Raw genomic sequence first — 18889 nt, 5'->3', positions numbered from 1 at the left:
AGCCTTAGAGTTTCATTCTATTTCATGTATTGTTTAATAGAAGCTGCTCTGGCAAGCTAAACTATCAGGAATCTTCCAGAAAGCTTTGATCCTCCCTTATGATTCTCAGAGCCTGGCAATGCCCCCTCCCTATCATAATTCCAAGTTTCTAGCTAACAGAGGTCTAAAACATAATATTTAGATGTGATAACAAAACAACAAAACAATTCAGTAAGGAAACATACCTTGACAATTATGTTTTACTAAAGTTTGTTCTGATAATACAAATGGAACAAAAACAAGTGGTAAGTACACACATTACGAAAGAGAAAACCTTTTGGAAAAAAGTCATTGGCTGGCCCTCTGGAAAAATTGAATTCAAGACAAAACAATAGCAATACTAATCAATAATACTGAATGCAATGCCAGCAAGCTTCAGCAACTATGATATTCCTTTATTTTACCACTGCTTCAAGTCTTTTAAAGTTGAGTTAGTGGCATTCTTACACACACAACACATTTTTTAAAGCCACAATTCCCAGGGCATTTGTTTAAGTGGTATCTTCTATACACATGAATACTGTTTATTAGATGAGAGCAGAACCAAAGTAGGTAACATTTTTCAGAAAGACATGAAAAAAGGGCTGCATTGCTGATAATTTGGGGGCACATCCATGCAGAGCTGGGAATTTGTGACACTCATCATCAGCTTAAGTTATTACTTGGAAAAATATGCTGGCTTATCAACTCATCAGTCTTTACCAGAATCCCTCCAAAACCAAAGGATACATTTTTATCTTTCTCAAGATTCTAGTCTAAAGTTTCCAAGGGACACAGGGGACTTGGCAGAGTCACAGCATATTGGAGACCCATGAGAATGTCCAGAGAATCCTAAATCCCAGCGCTTTCAGTGACGGCAATGCTCAGCACTTCACTTCCATGCATGTGCCCGGTGCTCACTGCATTCAGGTCAGGCCCTGGGGGAGGCACGCAGCATGCATGGGCAGTGCAGGGAGAGGATCTGGTCAACTTGGAATTGACAACCAAAAGGGTGAAGTTGCATCATGCAATGAAAACCACAGCTTGGCCTTAGCTGCCATGCAGAAAAGACCTACATCAAAGAGTCTGTAGTGCGGCTCCTGGGTAAGAGTTGATATGAGAGAGGTGAGTTACTTCAGCAATGAAAGACACGAGCAGAACATGTTCAAACCACTAGAAACAGAACACTGTACAGAGCACTGGCATTACACGTGAGAAAGGGCAACTTCAGGGGTGAGGAGGGAAGAGACAGAGGAGGGGCAGGACAGAATTAGCTGTTATTCAGATGAGATGGTTTCCCTGACCATCCTTTATCTGCATAAGGTTTTGCTGCTTCAACAAATCACCTCGTTAGAGTCTTTGACATCAACCAGGATTTGCAAGATGTTTGACAATTCAGGAGAAGCAAGGTATCAGTTACACAATGATAAACACCATGACTACTCGTGGTTACAGTTCATGATAGAAGCAGTGCTAGTCAGATAAATAGGACAGAGTTAAGTGCCAACATCCTTACCACTTGGGTTACAGTGCGTGTGGTTACTCCCCAGGGCCTAATATGGGATTAGGGAACGCAATAGTCATGAAAGCACAGAGTGGTACCGGTGACCCACTCAATACACCTCTGCCCACTACCAGACCAACCACCCTGAGTAAACCCTCGGGGAGGGTGGGAACTGTCCATTTTTTCTGTCTCAGCATGCATGGCAGACTAAAAGTAAATTCAACACACACACATCAACTCCTTAATGGAACCTCAGTTTCAGGTGAAATTCCCTAAAGGTGTTTTTATCAAAATTGTTGGACGGGGGGAACAAAAAGGTGTGATGTTCTTCAAGGACTGAAAACATCATAGCTTCAACAGAAGTTCCAGTGCACTCCCCTATGCTTCAAGGCCCATAGAAAGAGCTGCTTTCCTATGAGCTGCCCATTTTGCACTTGACTTACTTTATTGATTCCTCCCCCTTTGCCTCTGGTGAACTCTGAAATACTGGATATAGCTCATGGCGTAGTGCTCTAGTCACAACTTGGTTCTCCCTCCTGGGAAGGAAAGCAGGGTCTCTCCCTGAAAGCTCTGTTGCAACTCAGTCTCCCAGACCTCTGCACATGGGAACAGCCCGAGAAGGAAGTTGGGTGCAGCTGGAGCGCAGGAGAGTCTGTCTACCCACTCTGCCTATCAAAGACAATACTGTTCTCAGTATAAGCAGGGTGAAAATGAATGACAGGATTCCTCTCTGACACCACCGCCCCTTCCTCACAAGGCAGCTGTTTCCACTTGATCACAGTTTATTCCCTCTTACCCTTGAATAATACATGCAGGCATATATTAAAGGACATAGTAGTCAAAAATTGAACAAAAATAGTCTGCACATTCATTCAACCAATATCTCTGAGTTTCTTCTATGTAAGACAAGTAACACTAGTTTTAGAAACATCCAATTCAATCAAGCATAGTTCTGGTCCTGGAGTCATTTTCTATTCAGCAGAGGAACTCACCTGAATTTTAATTTCTGGAAGCAAATGTGCAAGAATGCATTACTTTCAGAATTTTGGTTGACTAGCCTGTATGACTTTGGGGAAATTACTTCACCACTCTGGACCCCTCTCTTCTCTTACATAAAATGCAAATAATACCTACCTCAAGTGGTAGAGAGGAATGAATGAGTTAGTAGATGTTGACTTTTCAAGTAGTGGCTATGGTCTAAGGTAAATGCAACACCACTTTAAACTCATACAACCCTTAGTCATCAAACATTGGTCAGAAATGAGGAGCTCTAAAAACAAAAGACAGTTTTTGCCTAACAGTACATATAGGTAGAAATCTGTGAGAGAGAGGCAGCACAAGAAATATTGTAGCAGAAGAATTAAGAGTGGGCAGATGTTTTGGACCCATAAGAGCCTGCAGTGTATTCTGGGGATGGTAGGGGACATTACAACTTGGGGCCTAAGTGGACTGCTGACTGACAAGGAATGAGGTGGCCCAGGAGACTGGGAGCAACTTATATCCCTCAGCAGTGTATGTAGTTTTTATCCTAGAAGAAATAGTAAGTTGATGGAATTTTCAATGCAAGACAATTCTGTCATTATCTTTGTCTTTTAGAACATTCGCTCTGTGCACATTGGGGAGAAGGACCTGAAGGGCAGCAGAGATGAATCATTCTAGTTAAATTCCAAGGAAAGTAGGCAGGAAGATGGCTCAAAGAACTAGCACACAGGCTTTGCAAAGTGGAGGCCTGGGGTCACCCAAACACTGCCCCTTTTGCTCCCAAACAAAATCAAAACCTAAAACTTCAAAAAGTAACTCAAACAGATGGAAACTGCTTAACAGCCTGGACAGTGCCTCAGTGCTGGGTGCTGCCGAGGAGTCTTGAATAGGAAGAGTCTGGTCCACAGACTCACTGAAGCAGATATCTATTGTTTAATTCTCTTGTGGGACCCTTTCCATCTACTGCCTTGTTTGTATCACAAAGAAATGAACGCACATGTCTCTTCATCTTTGGAAGGGACCTACCCTCAGGAGAGAAGCCTCTAAATTTTAGCTGGGATCTACATGCATGATCCTCTCCAGTTCAGGCCGTGTTGCACTTCTTTTCTGAGAGCTGAAAGTAGCATTTCATTGGTATATACACTACAACTTCTTGATCCTCTCAACTATCATTGAATACTTGAATTATTTATAGATCTTAGCTATGTAAATAGCTGCGGTCCAAGAGCTCAGGTCTTAGTATAATAAGGAACCAATATTCACTTAAGGTGGAAGGTCATACTAAAAGCATAAGAAGGAACCAATATTAAATTAGAAAGTAATACAAAAAACTACTTGGATTTTTTCAATAAGCAAAAAAGAGTCAATAATGAATTTATAATAGTCTGATTGTAAAAAAAGTTCAGGTAAACTGCAAATTAAAAGGAGAGATGTTTTAGATCATAGGGGGTCTCTGTGGCACATTCCCCCCAGAGGTGCTACCCACTCTACTACCGAAACAGTACTGTTTTCCGCAATCCTCCCAGAAGTGGCATCAAAGCCAGAATGAAGCAATAAGGACGATTCTTAAAATGCCCCAGACTTACAAGGAATGTGTCAACCAGTTTTTACTTCTGAGAAACTTCCTCTAATGGGAACAAAAGAAAAGTGGAGAGACGTACAAAGAATAAGATCTCCTGGAACTGAAGCTTCAACAAATGAATATCCAGAAAGAACCAATTCAGTCCTTCCTGAAATAGACATGGCGATGCACTCACCTAACACTGTCATTACCTGCAGCTGGCTGGAGCTTCCAAGTAGCCTGGAAAGTACACTCCTGTCTGTTTAAAGGCTGAACATCAAGCGCAGCTGAAACTGGAAACAAAGAAGCTATCTGAACCTCCCTAAAGTGCTGGATACTCCAACTTCAGCTAATGACTCACTGTTACAAATAGTAAAGCACTTGCCTTGCACCTCACTGACCCAGGTCTGATCCCTAACACCACCTAGTGACTCTCTGAGTCCGGCCAGGAACAATCCATGAGTACAAGCCAGGAGTAAACCCTGAGCACCACCAGATGCAACCCCAAAACAAAACAAATTTCTAGGTCATTAAGCACTGCAAAACGTAATACCTAAAACCAACCTAAAACACATTTTGTGGGATGGAGAGATAGTGCTGCAGGCAGGGTGTTTGCCTTGTATAAGGTTGAACTAGGTTCAATTCCCAACACCTAATATTATCTCTCATATGAACATGTGGAGAGGGGCCTTGAGAATGGCTGTGGCTAGTCTCCGGAGGTCTTCAGCCATGGAAGCACTGCTCGGGGTGGGGAGGGAAGCTGGAGTTCACCCCCTCCAAGGGGCCCCGGGGCCCCAGGGCCGACAGCCAGGCACACAGGCAAGAGACTCTCTTCAGACGAGCCTCACGCATGAAGGAACCAGTAGAGGAATCCAGGTGTGTGGGACCTGGGGCTGAGACCTCCAAGCCTGCTCAGATCGGGACTGGGCCTCTTCCGCCCAGATTTCCCATTTCCCAGTAGTTAGGCGGTCACACCCAGGGACTGCCCCCAGCCTGTGTAATCCCACCAATGGCCCACACCCAGAGATTTAAAACCAAGCTTCTGGAAGCACGTGGAGGCTCTTTCAGGGTCAGGGGAATGAGACCCATCATTGTTACTGTTTGTGGCATATGGAATATGCCACCGGGAGCTTGCCAGGCTCTGCTATGTGGGCAGGATCTCTCAGTAGCTTGCCGGGTTCTCTGAGAGGAAGAACTAGACTATAAGAGGTCGTGCGGCTGCAAATGCGGCCACATGCTTCCAGGAGCTTTGTTTTATTGTCTCTAGATCTTGGCCATTGATGGGATTACATGGTGCCAGGGGCAGTTTGTGGGTGTGATTGCCTAGCTACTGGAAAATGGGGGACCTGGGTGCAGGAGGCCCAGTCCCAATCCAAGCAGGCTTGGAGATCTCAGCCCCCCGGGTTGTCCCGCAAACCTGGGTTCGTCTGCCAGTTCCTTCATGTGTAATGCTCATCCAAGTGTGTGAAGAGTAGCCTTGAGCATGGCTGTGGCTGGTTTCTGGAGGTTTTCAGCTGCCAGGGCTCTGCTTGGGGTGGGGAGGGAAACTCAACCCACCCCCCTCCAAGGGGCCCCAGTGAAGACAGCCAGGTGTGGGGGCAGGAGGCTCTGCATCGCTCTCTTCCAGGAGCTTTGTTTTATAGTCTCTGGATCTTGGCCATTGATGGGATTACATGGCGCTGGAGGCAGTTTGTGGGTGTGATGGCCTCTGGGTGGAGAAAGTCCAGTCCCAATCCGAGCAGACTTGGAGGTCATATCCAGGTCCAGGCACATCTTTTCGACTCCACCGTTTGTCCTGCACTAACATATGCCCAGAGACCTGGGCCCTACGAAAAGATGATAAGAATGCTATTCGGATCTCCCAAAGAGGAATCAAAAGAGCTATGCTTGGAATATCACATTTCACTCAAGTGAGAGAAGGAATCTGGAATTCTGACCTCCTTTGATGAACGAGGATCAGGAACACTCCCTCATTTGCCAAGGCATCAAAAGTCAGATGGGCCAGACATGTAATGAGATTTGGAGATGACCACTGGACTATAGCTGTTACTGACTGGATTCCACAGGACATCAAAAGAACGCCTGGCCGCCTACCTATGAGATGGTCAGACTTCTTTATCAAGATCCTGAATGAACAGTTTGAGGCTCTCCGTATTCCTGGAGCAAGCAGATGCCATTGGGCTACAGTAGCATGTGACAAGGACGAGTGGAGATGTTATTGGCACCCACTCAAGCAAATCTATGAGCAGCAGGATGACAAGTGATACAAGTGATATTGTATACATATATATTCCTGTATGTTCTTTTCTATACTAGATAGGAAAGTTTTATTAAAAATAACATTAAGGCTTGCAGCAACAGGATGCACATGAGATCTCGGGACAGGGCCGGTACCGGCGCTGCTCTCTGCCAAGATGTGACCCGAGTGACACATCTCGCTGGATAACCATGTTCCCGGAGGCCAGATAAACTACTTTTGGTACCAGCAGCTTCTTGCATAAATGCTTTTAGACTATGAACTAAGCCACAGCCCCATGCCACCCCAGGAGGGGAAAGGTTTTTCTCTCTCGGCTTTTTCTTTCGATGGGGGGGAGGGGTAGGAGGGGAAGGCGTGGTGACCACCATCTTATAAGGACCACTAAAGAGTGGTACGAGCTTGCAATGATGAAATTTCTGACAGAAATTTCCCTGGACTTAAGTTACTAAAATACTAAAACACAGAAATCCAAAACTGCATGGCCGATATCATGGCTGCGTGACCTCATTTCTTTTCATTCTCAGCAATGGAAAACAAATTATCAAATGCTTCCTTTTCAGCAGGTCTGATTTTGGGGGGGAAACTCCAAACAATAATAGTTTTTTGTGGAAATACTGAATGTAATCAAAGTAAAGTGAAAATAAAGTGAAAATTATCAGCTACACAGGCGGGGGGTGGAGTGGGGGCGGGAGGGAAGGCATACTGGGGTTCTTGGTGGTGGAATATGTGCACTGGTGAAGGGATGGGTATTTGATCATTGTGTAACTGAGACTTAAACCTGAATGCTTTATAACTTTCCACATGGTGATTCAATAAAAAAATAAAAAATAATAACATTAATAGTATTGGTAGCATAAGCTGTAGCACTGTAGCATTGTCATCCCATTGCTCATCGATTTGCTCGAATGGGCACCAGTAACATCTCCATTGTGAGACTTGTTGTTACTGTTTTTGGCATAACGAATACACCACAGGTAGTTTGCCAGTCTCTGCTGTGTGGGTGGGATACTCTTGGTAGCTTGCCAGGCTCTCCGAGAGGATAGCATAAGCTAAAATATAAAAAATATCTACAGATTAGATGTTAGAAAGTCAACCTAGATCTCTTACTGATTTAACAAGGTTTCAATTTTCTAGGAACTTAATCCAAAGAATCAAGTGTTGAGGCAACCATAGAAAGGAACAAACTAAAAGGTGAACATAAACACACAGAGTATTTTTGTGTGTTTAATAAAAATACTCTGCAAAAAGACTCTGCTTGCAGAGTAGTTTTATTGAATATGAAGCAATGCTCTATTAAAGAAATCCAAATATAATACATTCTAGTCTTTAAAAATACCCAAGATATTTGCAGTCTGACAAGATGGAGCTGGGTCATTCTGGAGGTTTGAGGTCATGCTGTGCAAGGTCTGAAGGTGCCACCACGGACACTATCTAAACCATGCAGTCATTTTCTCTCTAATCTGTCTTCTCAAATAAGCATTTATTTTGATATAAACTTCTGGTCATAACTTTCCCTACATATAGAGTAGATTCAAATTTTCAGGATTATTTCTAAACTTGCATGAAATTATAAAATGTTTTTTGTTTTGTTTTGTTTGGAGGCCACACCTGGCTCTGCATAGGGCCTATTCCTGGTCCTGTTTTCAGGGATCACTCCTGGCAGTGCTCAGATACCACATACAAGGCAAGTGCCTTATGTCCTGAAATATCTCTTCAGATATATGAAACTTTTTAAAGTTGTTATTACTTCAAGTATGTCCCCATGCTTTGTGTAAGGGATTGTTCAGGAACCACCTCCGTTATGTGTTAACTAACTAATAGTATGGTAATCAAGTGTAATATTTGTGGATTATGAGTAGCAACAAATCATCTAAATCAAAACTCCATTATTGTTCAGATTAAACTATTGACAACATATTGGCATGAACAGAATAAAAGCCATTGGTCAATTAATACATTTCACCACAAGAACAGAAAATGCCAGTTCACACCTTTAAAAAACAATATCATTGGGCTGATAAACTAGGTCAGAGAATATGCCTTGTCTGAGGTCCTGTGTTCTAACTCTGACACTTCATGATCCACTGAGTATGGCCAGATATGTGCCTTGAAGCCTCCAGCAATGTTGGCCCCAAGCACTGAGCCAGCAGACTGAGCATTGCAAGGCAAAACCTCCCCAGGAGAGACCCTTCAGGCTGCTAAATACTGCTGGGGAGCCCCCCAAATGTATATCATTAAATATAAAATACTCTTCCTGAATTAAAAATTCATCTATTAGTGCTAATACAATTGAATTCAGAACAGCATCATTACTCTGAAAAATAAAAAATAATGTAGCGCTATTATGTTCTAACTCATGTTAACTGGATGCAAGAGTTTTTGAATTATCAACCTAACACTGAATTCACTGTCTTTCAACGTGAGGTTTAAAACCCCATTGGGTGAAGCTGTAAAAGTTTAAATTAATTGAAAGACACCAACTGCTCAAGTCAGCCACTGGCACACATTACGAAAAGGCTCATTCACTGAAGCCTGTCAGTGCTGTTTGAACTCAGTGTAGGTCCTATTGCAGACATTGCACGCTGTTCCCTCTTGCCTCTGCTTGTTTTCGTACATCACTCTCCCTCTCACCCATGAACCTCTAAATACATACTTGTTCTCTTTCTGCACCTCCAAATCCCTGCCCCTTCCCCTGGAATGCAAGCTCCACGAAAGCAGTCAGCTCATTTAGCTTATTGGTTGTTTCACTATCACCTAGCCAAGTATCTGACACTGATCAGGCACTCCAAACATTGCTAGTAAATAAGAAAGAATAAGAGGATAGGGAGAGAGGCAGGGAAAAAGAGAAGGTAGAAAACTTAAAAGTCTTCAACCTGTGTAAGATTAAGTTGGTGGTCAATAATAGTTTTTGGATGCACTCCCTCATTAAAACTTCATTATGGGAGGGATGCTGGGACCATCTGGTAGTGGAAAATGGGCACTGGTGGAGGGATGGACACTCGACCACTATATGACTGAAATGCAAGCACGAAAGTTTGTAAGTCTGTAACTGTACCTCACAGTGATTCACTAATAAAATATTTTAAAAAACCAACTTTATTATAGCAGTGCCCCTTATGCAGACATATACTTTCCATATAATGTCTATGAAACCACAGACAGTAGCAGATTAAATATATATAAACATTCATATGGATATATGAATGATGATGAAGATATATAGTAAGGTTTTCCTCATACCTACCTCTAAAAGAACTTATAAATTAGTCATAATAAGCATTAATAGCAGTTAAGATAGAAAAACTATAAAAATACAAAATTATAAAAACACTCTTATAAAAAGAAAGTTGTGGGGTTTATATACTCTCACTATCTTACTGTGCCTAATGTTTTCCTACTGTAACCAAGCACAGGCAACTGAATTCACAGAAAGCAAAACCATCAGTAAGACAAGATTTTATTAGCATGAAGTTGCTCATGTTCTTGTGAACATGTGATTTTTATGCCTGCATCAAGATTTTAATCTTTTTTATTTCTAGACAGAATTCCTTTGATAATTCAGCATTCTTTAATCTCTGCACTCGGAAAAATGTTCAACATCTAAGTGTTTGCTTCTGTTCAATCACATTCTTCCAATCTCACTTGTCAGTCGCTTTTTTGGGTAATGTAAAGAAGAAACTGACAACCTGTCCCATGACTACCCAAAGCTCTTCTGTTATTTACGTTCGTAAGGGAGGGCCCCTAAATAAATCTCAGCCTACTATGAAAAGCCCCCACACTCAAGGTGTGGTTATGAACTTGAAACTAACCAGGATTCTATAGATACTGGCATAAAATGGGGCATATGGATTGAAGTTAAGAAATAGGCCTTTGGCTTCACAGGAGGGGCTTAAGTTCTTGTCCCAATTAATAATCCACTGTGACCTCAGGGACATCTCTGAACTTTTCTGAGACTTCCTTTCATCAGTCAAATGAAGAAAATTGTAGTAAAATTGCTGAGTGGAATAAGATCAATTTGTCAAGGGCTTAGCTTTGCATGCAGTAAGTTCACAACAAACACAGAAAATGCTCATACGCCTAGAAGAGAGAAAATTGGAGCAAGGCCTTAAAAGATACTGCCTGAGTCATGGACATCTAATAGATAATGAGTGAATGCAGGACTCCTGGTGACCAGGCACATGGTGGCCATTCCACTGCATTCTTTGAATTTATCTGTTTAGGCTTTGTGGTTTGTGGTTTGCTACATTTAAGGAGAAAAAAAAAAGATCTTTCCCTGAATGCATCATAGCCAGAATTGTCTGCATAGATGCATAATCAGGAAAGTGTCTCTGTAAAATTCTCTGTGAAAAGATGCTCGTTCCTACTTCTGCTTTCACACATCAGCATTCTGCACTTTAATCTATGCATTGGCATTTCTGTTCCAGAAGCAAACCAGCAGTGACCAGTCTGGGCAGTGAACCTGGAATGCAAGATGACAACATCTCAGTGACTTGACTTGTTTGTGCTTCCTTAGCTCTCTCGTAGAAAACAGCTTTGACTGCTGAACGTGAGCACATCTTCCCTTTTCTACACTCTGAGCTTCTGATGAGAAACGTGGAAAGAGGAATGTATTCTTGCAAACCTGCTGATAGGTGTCATCTTACCCTTATTTGATCCGGTGAGTTGGGGGAAATGAGGAAAGAGATATCTGGGCTCCAATATTCCAAGCCAACCACCTTCTCTTAGTTCCAATTTTGCAACATTTGCTTGCTCTAATTTCCCGCATCACCATAATGCCCCAGCCAAGGTGCCATGAACTTGCTCTGTGACCATCTCATCAGGTACAGTTCCTCCATGCAGAAATGAAGCACCAGAACAGTGCAAAAACTGAACCTCAGTTCTCAAACTACAGAGAACCCACTGGACAGATGTGTCTAGATGAAGGGCCCTGAGCCTCCATGTCCATTCAGTGGTATGGGCGGGGAGTGGGACCTTTCACAAATAACCCACCAAGAATGTATTAACATGTCTTCATTTTAGATTTTTTTAAAGGCAATTACCCCCTCATTTGTCATATTGCAGCTACACGATTTGCTCATTTTGAACAGAGGCAAGAGCTGATACAGTGAACCCCCAGCGTGACCCTCAGTAGCACGGAGACTTATTTTTATAGCAGCGTTAAGTACCGGCACCAGTCATGAGTTGTACTTTTGAAGTAATCCTCATCCTGTCAACCCCTGTAAGATCTCCGCAGATGCTGAGTAACCTTGGTGCTCAGTGGTTTACGCAGTACTCGGCCAAGCCCAGCGGGTAATTTTCCCTAAGTATAGATGTGCTTAAATGGCACCTACCAATTATATCTCTCTGTAAGAGTGCAGCGGGCCCACTCTGCCAGATGCACGCACAGAGCCACCTCCACAGAGACTGCGTGCTTTCTGCCTCTCGCCTCTCGAGCTCTGGGCGGAGTCCTTTATTCCAGGCACAGAGGAAGCTGATAAAACCATGAGTCTATACGTAACTCTTATGACTCTGAGCCCTGAGCCAGGGCATATCTGCTCAAGCCCCCACCATGTCTCCATAGCATAAAGGTGGGGCACACAGGATATAGCCCCCAGTTTTGAGCTTTTAAAGGCAGCCTCATTCAAAGCTACCCAATCACCAAAGAGAATCCAAATAAAACATAATAATGAGTGTACTAAGCTCATTCTGAGATCTGAAAAAAAGCTCCTCCTATTAATAGTTGATCTCACACATTAATGGAAAAGAACTTGGCCCTAAAGGACATGCTCTGAAGAAGGAGTTTGAGGACAAAATCAAGGGTGAAGGAAAGAGGCCTGAAATAGCAGGCTGGGTTAGATAAGCACAAAGGTTCAACTAATAAAACCCAATTGTTTTCACTGTGATTCAACCCTCCTTTCCTATTTTTAATAATTAAATGTCATTCTCATTATATTCTCTCCTCACTCCTTTCACTACCCCCTTCCCTGTCAATCTCTCTTGCTCTTATCTCACTCTTGCTATCTTCCCTTCCTTGTCTCTTATTAAAGGAGCAAGAGCAATCTCCACTCTTTGAGGCATGGCAAAGGCTGATCATATTCCTGACTCTGACATACTCAATTCTTACAACTATCCCTTGTCAGAGGGAAAAATGACAGGAAACGTCCAGACAGGTTATTTCCTGTCATCATCCTTAAAGGTCTGTCCAGTTCACATCATTCTTTCCACTCACTAGCAGGCTTCACGAACCTTCCTCCTTTTCTTGTTTCCTCTTCTTGTTTTTGGGGCACTCGCGCATGTGTGCTCAGATCTAGATTTGATTTTAAGTAAATTTGTGGTTGACTATCGTTTATTTGTGTAATTGGTGTGATTAAATCTAATTACATAATTGGTGAAAGACTGAGTAATCACATAATTAGAATGTGCAATAATAACTGTTGAAATCCCTTTGTTATGACGTGCAGTGATACAATTATGATGTGTTACAATGTGGCATAATTCACAGGGTACCCTCTCAAGAGCGGAAACCAAAGAGTTCTTGTCATGTCTTCTGGGAACATAGTTTACCAGTTTACCGTTGGAGACTGGAAAGTGGCCTAAGGGAGTGAGATTCAGACTTCCTAAGGGTCTGCAGCTAATGAATCTAACCTTTAGGACTAGCTTTGGGCGATGAGTGAACAAAACAGTGGGAGAGATGTAAAGAGGGTACTTCTGAGCAGCACCCCTGCCTCCAAGACCAAGTCTCTAAAACAACCATCCTGAAAACATAAAGCAGGTGGTACAAAGGACAGACTTGAATCTCTGGGACTCGCACTCCTGCATATTCTTTTTAAACTCCAAAGTAAACTCACAGTCTATAAAACAGGGAAACCAATTGCCTCTGGATCACATGCATGGTTACAGGTGGGCCTAATGATCAGGACTGAGAACACAGCTCCCAGTTCACAATCTGTCCTTCCTCTCCACCTCCAGTTAGCTTCTTGACGGTGACACAGATGAACCACTGGAAATGCTTGCCTCTTGGTGCTTTGATGTGCTGTCAGAGAACATTGCCTTTTTCCCATATCACCTACCGCCTCCCCAGTCATGCTCCAAACCTGGCCATTAGCTTGGTCACGACATATGTGCTATCTTGACCTCAAAAGCCACATTCTTCAACCACAACCTCTTAGCCCTGGGGCTTGCCTGCTTGAGAGTTCTCCATTGGCATCATTCTGCAACCTCAGAGAGTAACCTCCTGATTCCCCCAACTTCCCAGCCCATCTCCAGCCAGCTGGACTCCCAGTTTCATCACAGCCCTAGTTTGGTCTCCGGCATATCCTCATCCCTATGAATGCAGTCTACCTATGCCACAGCCTCCTTTCATAGACTTGACTGACTCCTCGGCTCCACACACTGAGGGTTGATAATTCCTGGGGGGGAAAAAACACACAACGGTAATAATTTGGTTCCCTTCAAAGTAGAATCTCACACTGCAAACTGATACCCAAGAGTCAGTGGTAAACTGCTATTTTTCTTCCACTGGTTTGCTTTCCACTTTCTCAAGACCACTATTTCAATTGCCCATCTGTCTTCTGACCTGTCATGTCCTTTCTGCACTGTCACAAGGTCCCCTGGCTTTTCTTCATGTCATTAAAAATAATGCATTAAATCAGATCAGATTTCACTCTCTTTCCTACCAGAAGTTCTCCAAACTGCACACTCTTTGTACCCAGTCCCTCCTATGTGCCTCCACATTCACTGGCTGGAGTCCCCTTCCCCTCCTCCTCCTGTGAAAGGTAACACCCAACATCATGCTTTCAGCTCTGCTCTGTCCGATCTGCTCAAGCCATCTTTCCTCGCAGTGAGAGTGCTGGTATCAGCACATAAACTAGCTCAGCTACCTTCCATTATGTGAAATAAAAACCTTCCTTGATTTTTGGTAGAAACATTATGCTTTGATTAACTAAGCACAGTGAAGCCTTTAGCCTAATGGCATGTTTTGGGATCCAGATGGGATTAAATCCTGGAGTATATGTTATGCCCTATGTGTGTTTTTGTGTGTTTTAGCTTGGGGAGCACACCTGGCAGTGGTCAGGGCTTACTCTTGGCTCTGCACTCAGGAATCATTCTTGGAAATGCTCAAGAATGTATGCTATGGTACCCTAGTGGTACCATACAGGGTGACCATATGGGATGCTGGTGATCAAACCCAGGGCAGCTACATGAAAAGCAAACACACTACCTACAAATGATTGTGGGGGATTGCACCTGGGTAGCCCACATGAAAGGCAAGGGCCCAATGCACTGTACTATCTTTCTAGTCCCACCCTACATGGATCCAGAAAAACAATCTACCCTTAGTTTTGAGTTTTAAAATATGGTGGAAGGAAGTGGATGCTCTGGTAGATGGTATGTTGAAATGCTTTATGCAGGAAACCCTATCATGAACAGAATTGTATATCACATTGCTGAAAATAATTTTTTTTAAAGAGTGGGACATTGAAGGCAAGACCTTGGTACTTGCTTGTACATGTGCCCAACTCGACAGCTTCCAGAAAAGCCTTGGATTTGGCTGTCTTTGTCCCCCACCCTATGAGAAGGGCCGCACGGGGAGCAATAGTACAGTGGGTAAGGCACTTGCCTTTGACACAGCCCACCCTGGTTAAATCCCCTGGCGTATGACACAGCTCCTGAAGCACTCAGGACTAATTCCTGAGCATCACCAGGCATGGCCTCAAAACAAACAAGCAAACAAAAACACAAAAAAGAAGGACTCCCAAGAGAGACAGAAGCAAGAAAGGGTTATGGTTTAGCATGGGGTGCAGTTGAGTGGTGCTTTCCTGCTGCTGCCAGATAGCCACAAATATAAGCCCAGAAATGGGGAAGGCGTCATAGGGGCAGAGGAGGCTGAGGCTGCCCCAGAGCGCTGAGAGTCAGGGAGCACCTTAAGACTGTTAAGCAGCAAAAGGACTGCAGGATGAGACAACTGAGCAGGTCCAATAAAGAATGTTAGTTTCTTTCTTTTTCTTTATTTTTTTTGTCCGTATCTTTATTTTTGATTTTTTTCTTTTTGCTTTTGGACCACATCTGGTGTTGTTCAGGAGTTACTTATTCCTGGCTCTGTACTCAGGAACTATTCCTGGTGGTACCATATAGGTGATCATATAGGGTGCCAGAGATCAAACCCGGGTCAGCCACATGAAAAGCAAACACACCACCCACTGTCTTATTAATCCAACCCTAAATGTTAGTTTTTATTAGAATAAGAAATATTAAATAAAAAATATAGTCCTCCTGATGACTGATGACTGATCTTCTTTGGCTGCTTCAACTCCTGGACCCAAATACTCCCTGGAAGAACTGGTGGAACCTAGGAACCCAAACAAGTCCCCGCCATGGCCCAGAGTTCAGGCCCAACAACTCACATAGAATTGACATGATTTGGTGGGATAAATCAAATGACTGACAATTCCACATTCCTTTTAGACACTCAGTTCTTACTGTTTTTATGTCCAGCCAAATTTCCTATAGTGGGGCTGGAATGATAGTACATCAGGTAGGGTGTTTGCCCTGCACACGGCCGACCAGGGTTCAATCCCTGGCAGCCCATATGGTCCCCAAGCACCACCAGGAGTATTTCCTGAGTGCAGAGCCAAAGTAACCCATGAGCATCGCTGGGTGTGACCCAAAAAGAGAAATAAAATTAAAATCAAATTTCCTAAAGCACTCCATGCTCTCAGTCCACTTCTGCCCAGCACAGAATCTACCTCTTCTAAGGCTGAATTTGTCAGAGGTAGCAAGAGGGCCCAAGGAGCCAACAGCATCACTGATTCTGGTCCTGGTCACCCCTGAGGCCTCAGCAGCACTGGAAAAGGACCACTTCCTCTTACACTCGAGCCAGTGTGTCTGCCATCCTACTCTTCTTCCCCTGTTCTGGTCGTGCTCCTTCCTTGGATCCTATCCAGGAAGCTTCTGCCCAACTCTAAAGTTGAGTTCTAAAGTTTCTGCTCAACCAAACTCTAAAGGTTGGTTCCCTCCTCCCACCTTCCTCCTCCTGGACTACTTCCTCCTCTGTCCCCTAGATAATCCCATCCAGTCTCATAAATTCATAATAACCTTTCTTCATGAACGACTTTGTAACTGTGATGAGCTTCTGGATTACTGCCCAAACTACTCACCCCCAAGGCAGTCTTTCACTGTCCAGTAAAGGCCTTGGCATCCACCTGCTACTCAAGCCAAACATAGAGAAGGACCCTTGGATTCTCCTTTTCTTTTTCTCTCTTTCTCTCTCTCTCCCTTCCCTCTCTCCTTCCTTCCTTGCTAGCTTGCTTCTTCCCTTCCTTTCCTTCTTTTCTTGAGTCATACCCAGCCTGCTCAGTCCTGGCTCTGTGCCAGGATTACCCCTGGCTCCAGGGACAGATGGGGTGCCAGGGATCAACCTGGGGATCAAGCCAGCAGTGTACAAGGCAAACGCCCTACCCACTGTACTATTGCTCTGGCCTAAGATTTCTCTTTTGCTTTTATTTCACATCCAACCCTTCAGCTGCCTTATCTTCCATTTGATTGGTCTCCTCTTTGTCTTTTTAGAGCATTACAGATTAAAACTTATTTGCTTTTTAAAGATATTTGCCTATTTTAGATTTGTCTTAGTTTTTGGTCTATCCACCCTGCCATCCTCCCCCACTCCCCACTACATTATCCCACGTAGCATCCCTCACAGATCAGGTAATAAATTTTCTGATGAATAAACATAAAACCATGACTGTTGTATTGCATCTGTCAGCTTCAGACAACAAAATTTAGGTAAAGTCATAAGCACCAAAATAAAAGCTAGGGCCAGAAAACAGCTAATAATTAAAAAAACAAAGTTTTCTTTTAGTGTTAAACACATGTCTAAGGCCCAGAGTCTGAACTCTGGTATGGAATACTTAAACAGAGCAACCCCATCTGCTATGACAGAACAGTGTGTCCTCAAAAAGCGTATACTGGGACTCGGTCTATTTGTGCTCTGACGTAAAACCTTTGGGAGAGAACCAGACTTAGACGTTAAAGAGTGGGGATCATTTGATAGCATTAGCACCTTTGTCAAAAGAGACTCCAAATTTTTGTGTGCACTCCTGAGCTAACAAGCTCCCTCTCCTCTCTCCACCCCTTCCCAGTCCTCTCCTCCCATCACTTCCATTTCCCCTCTTTTCTCTCTTTCCATCCCCATCTGAGAATGCAGGGAGATGGTAACTGCAAGCTAAGAAGTAGTTCTGTCACCAAAGATTCACTATGTTTGCACCTTGATTTTGGACCTTCTTACACTAGAACTGCAAGCAACAAATCGATTGCTTAAGCCAGCCAGTGTAAGGTATTTTGTTAAGGTATTCCAAGCTGATTTAGCCACTACTGTGCTCAGTGATTCTATGTGTAGGTAGAATAGTCAAAAATAAATTAAAACGTCCATATAAAAACTTGTAACCTATGTTTATAGCTTTCCTCATAGCAGACAAAAAGAATCAACATAAGTTTCCATCAACTGAAAAATGAATAAAGAAAATTTGATATATTGATGATAGGAAATGTACACCGGTGAAGGAATGGGTGTTGGAACATTGTATGACAATCATGAACAACTTTGCAACCGTGTATTTCATGGTGGGTAAATTTTGTAAAAGTTAAAGAAAAAACTGATATAGTTATAAAATGGAACATTATTGGATAAGGTACTAATACCTGCTATAATGTGTATGAGTCTTCAAAACATTGTACTAAGTAAAAGAAGTATATATACCACAAAGGGTCATGTATTATAAGATCAATTTACGTCTGGAGAGAGAGAAAGGAAATTAGCGATCTCCTAGGTTTAGGAAGATGAGGGGCTGGGGAAGTGACAGATAACAGTCAGGGGGTTCCGACTGAGGAATCGAAAATGTCCTAGAATGAGACTGTGGTTATGGTTGCACAATATACTAAAAACCACTGGACCATTTTAAATGATACATTTTATAGTTCTAATTATATATTTCTATAAAACTGTTAATAAGAAAAAGAGGAATAAATGAAAGCATGAGGATGAGAAGCTGTACTTTAACATATAATGTACCCCCTTGAGAGTATAAATATTCCACTTCAATGAATCTAAGTTGAGATGAATAAGATGGACCACAAGTTTATGTCCCATAAAGAAAAAGAATCTTCCCATTACAGCCATAAGAAGATATCACTTCCAAAGAGATTTCTTGGTCTTAACGGTGCAAAAGTATGAAATGCTGCATATTAAAATTAATGAAATGATAGATAAGCTTCTAGGTTCCAGAAGTCTTCAAAATATGAATTATTTAGAGGGAAATAATTAACCATTCATTCATAACAAAAATAACTAACTTTGATCAAATGAATAAGGTTAGATGTCTGCTTTGCATGCAGCCTTGACTTAAAATACCTATTAACTCCTCGACGACTCCAGTGTGAGGCATTACATCCCCATTCTAAAGACAAGGGCATGGAATTCAGAAAGGTCTACCCCAACATTAATAAGACATGGTGACTAAATGAAAATAACACTTTATTAAGAGAACTAGAGATAAATGACACAGACCCATGATTTTATGCTTCTCACATGTGC

At 42.7% G+C, this 18889-nt stretch overlaps 1 protein-coding gene across 21 annotated transcripts in view; it reads right to left on the bottom strand.

Annotated features, from left to right (window-relative positions):
- The window catches only part of KCNMA1 (potassium calcium-activated channel subfamily M alpha 1), a 767652-nt gene that overhangs the window by 360671 nt on the left and 388092 nt on the right, over positions 1-18889 (bottom strand). For 2 of the 21 annotated variants that reach the window (XM_055131433.1, XM_055131440.1), the window contains exon 4: positions 1095-1118. The exons of the other annotated variants lie outside the window; for them this stretch is intronic. In XM_055131433.1, the coding sequence (XP_054987408.1) occupies positions 1095-1118 (24 nt within the window). The remainder of the gene's footprint in view (positions 1-1094; positions 1119-18889) is intronic. 21 annotated transcript variants of the gene reach the window in all.

This window comes from Sorex araneus, chromosome 3 (genome assembly GCF_027595985.1).
Source record: "Sorex araneus isolate mSorAra2 chromosome 3, mSorAra2.pri, whole genome shotgun sequence".
Lineage (NCBI taxonomy): Eukaryota > Metazoa > Chordata > Mammalia > Eulipotyphla > Soricidae > Sorex > Sorex araneus.
Note: the sequence above shows the minus strand (reverse complement) of the source record. Positions and strands in the feature narration are given on the sequence as shown.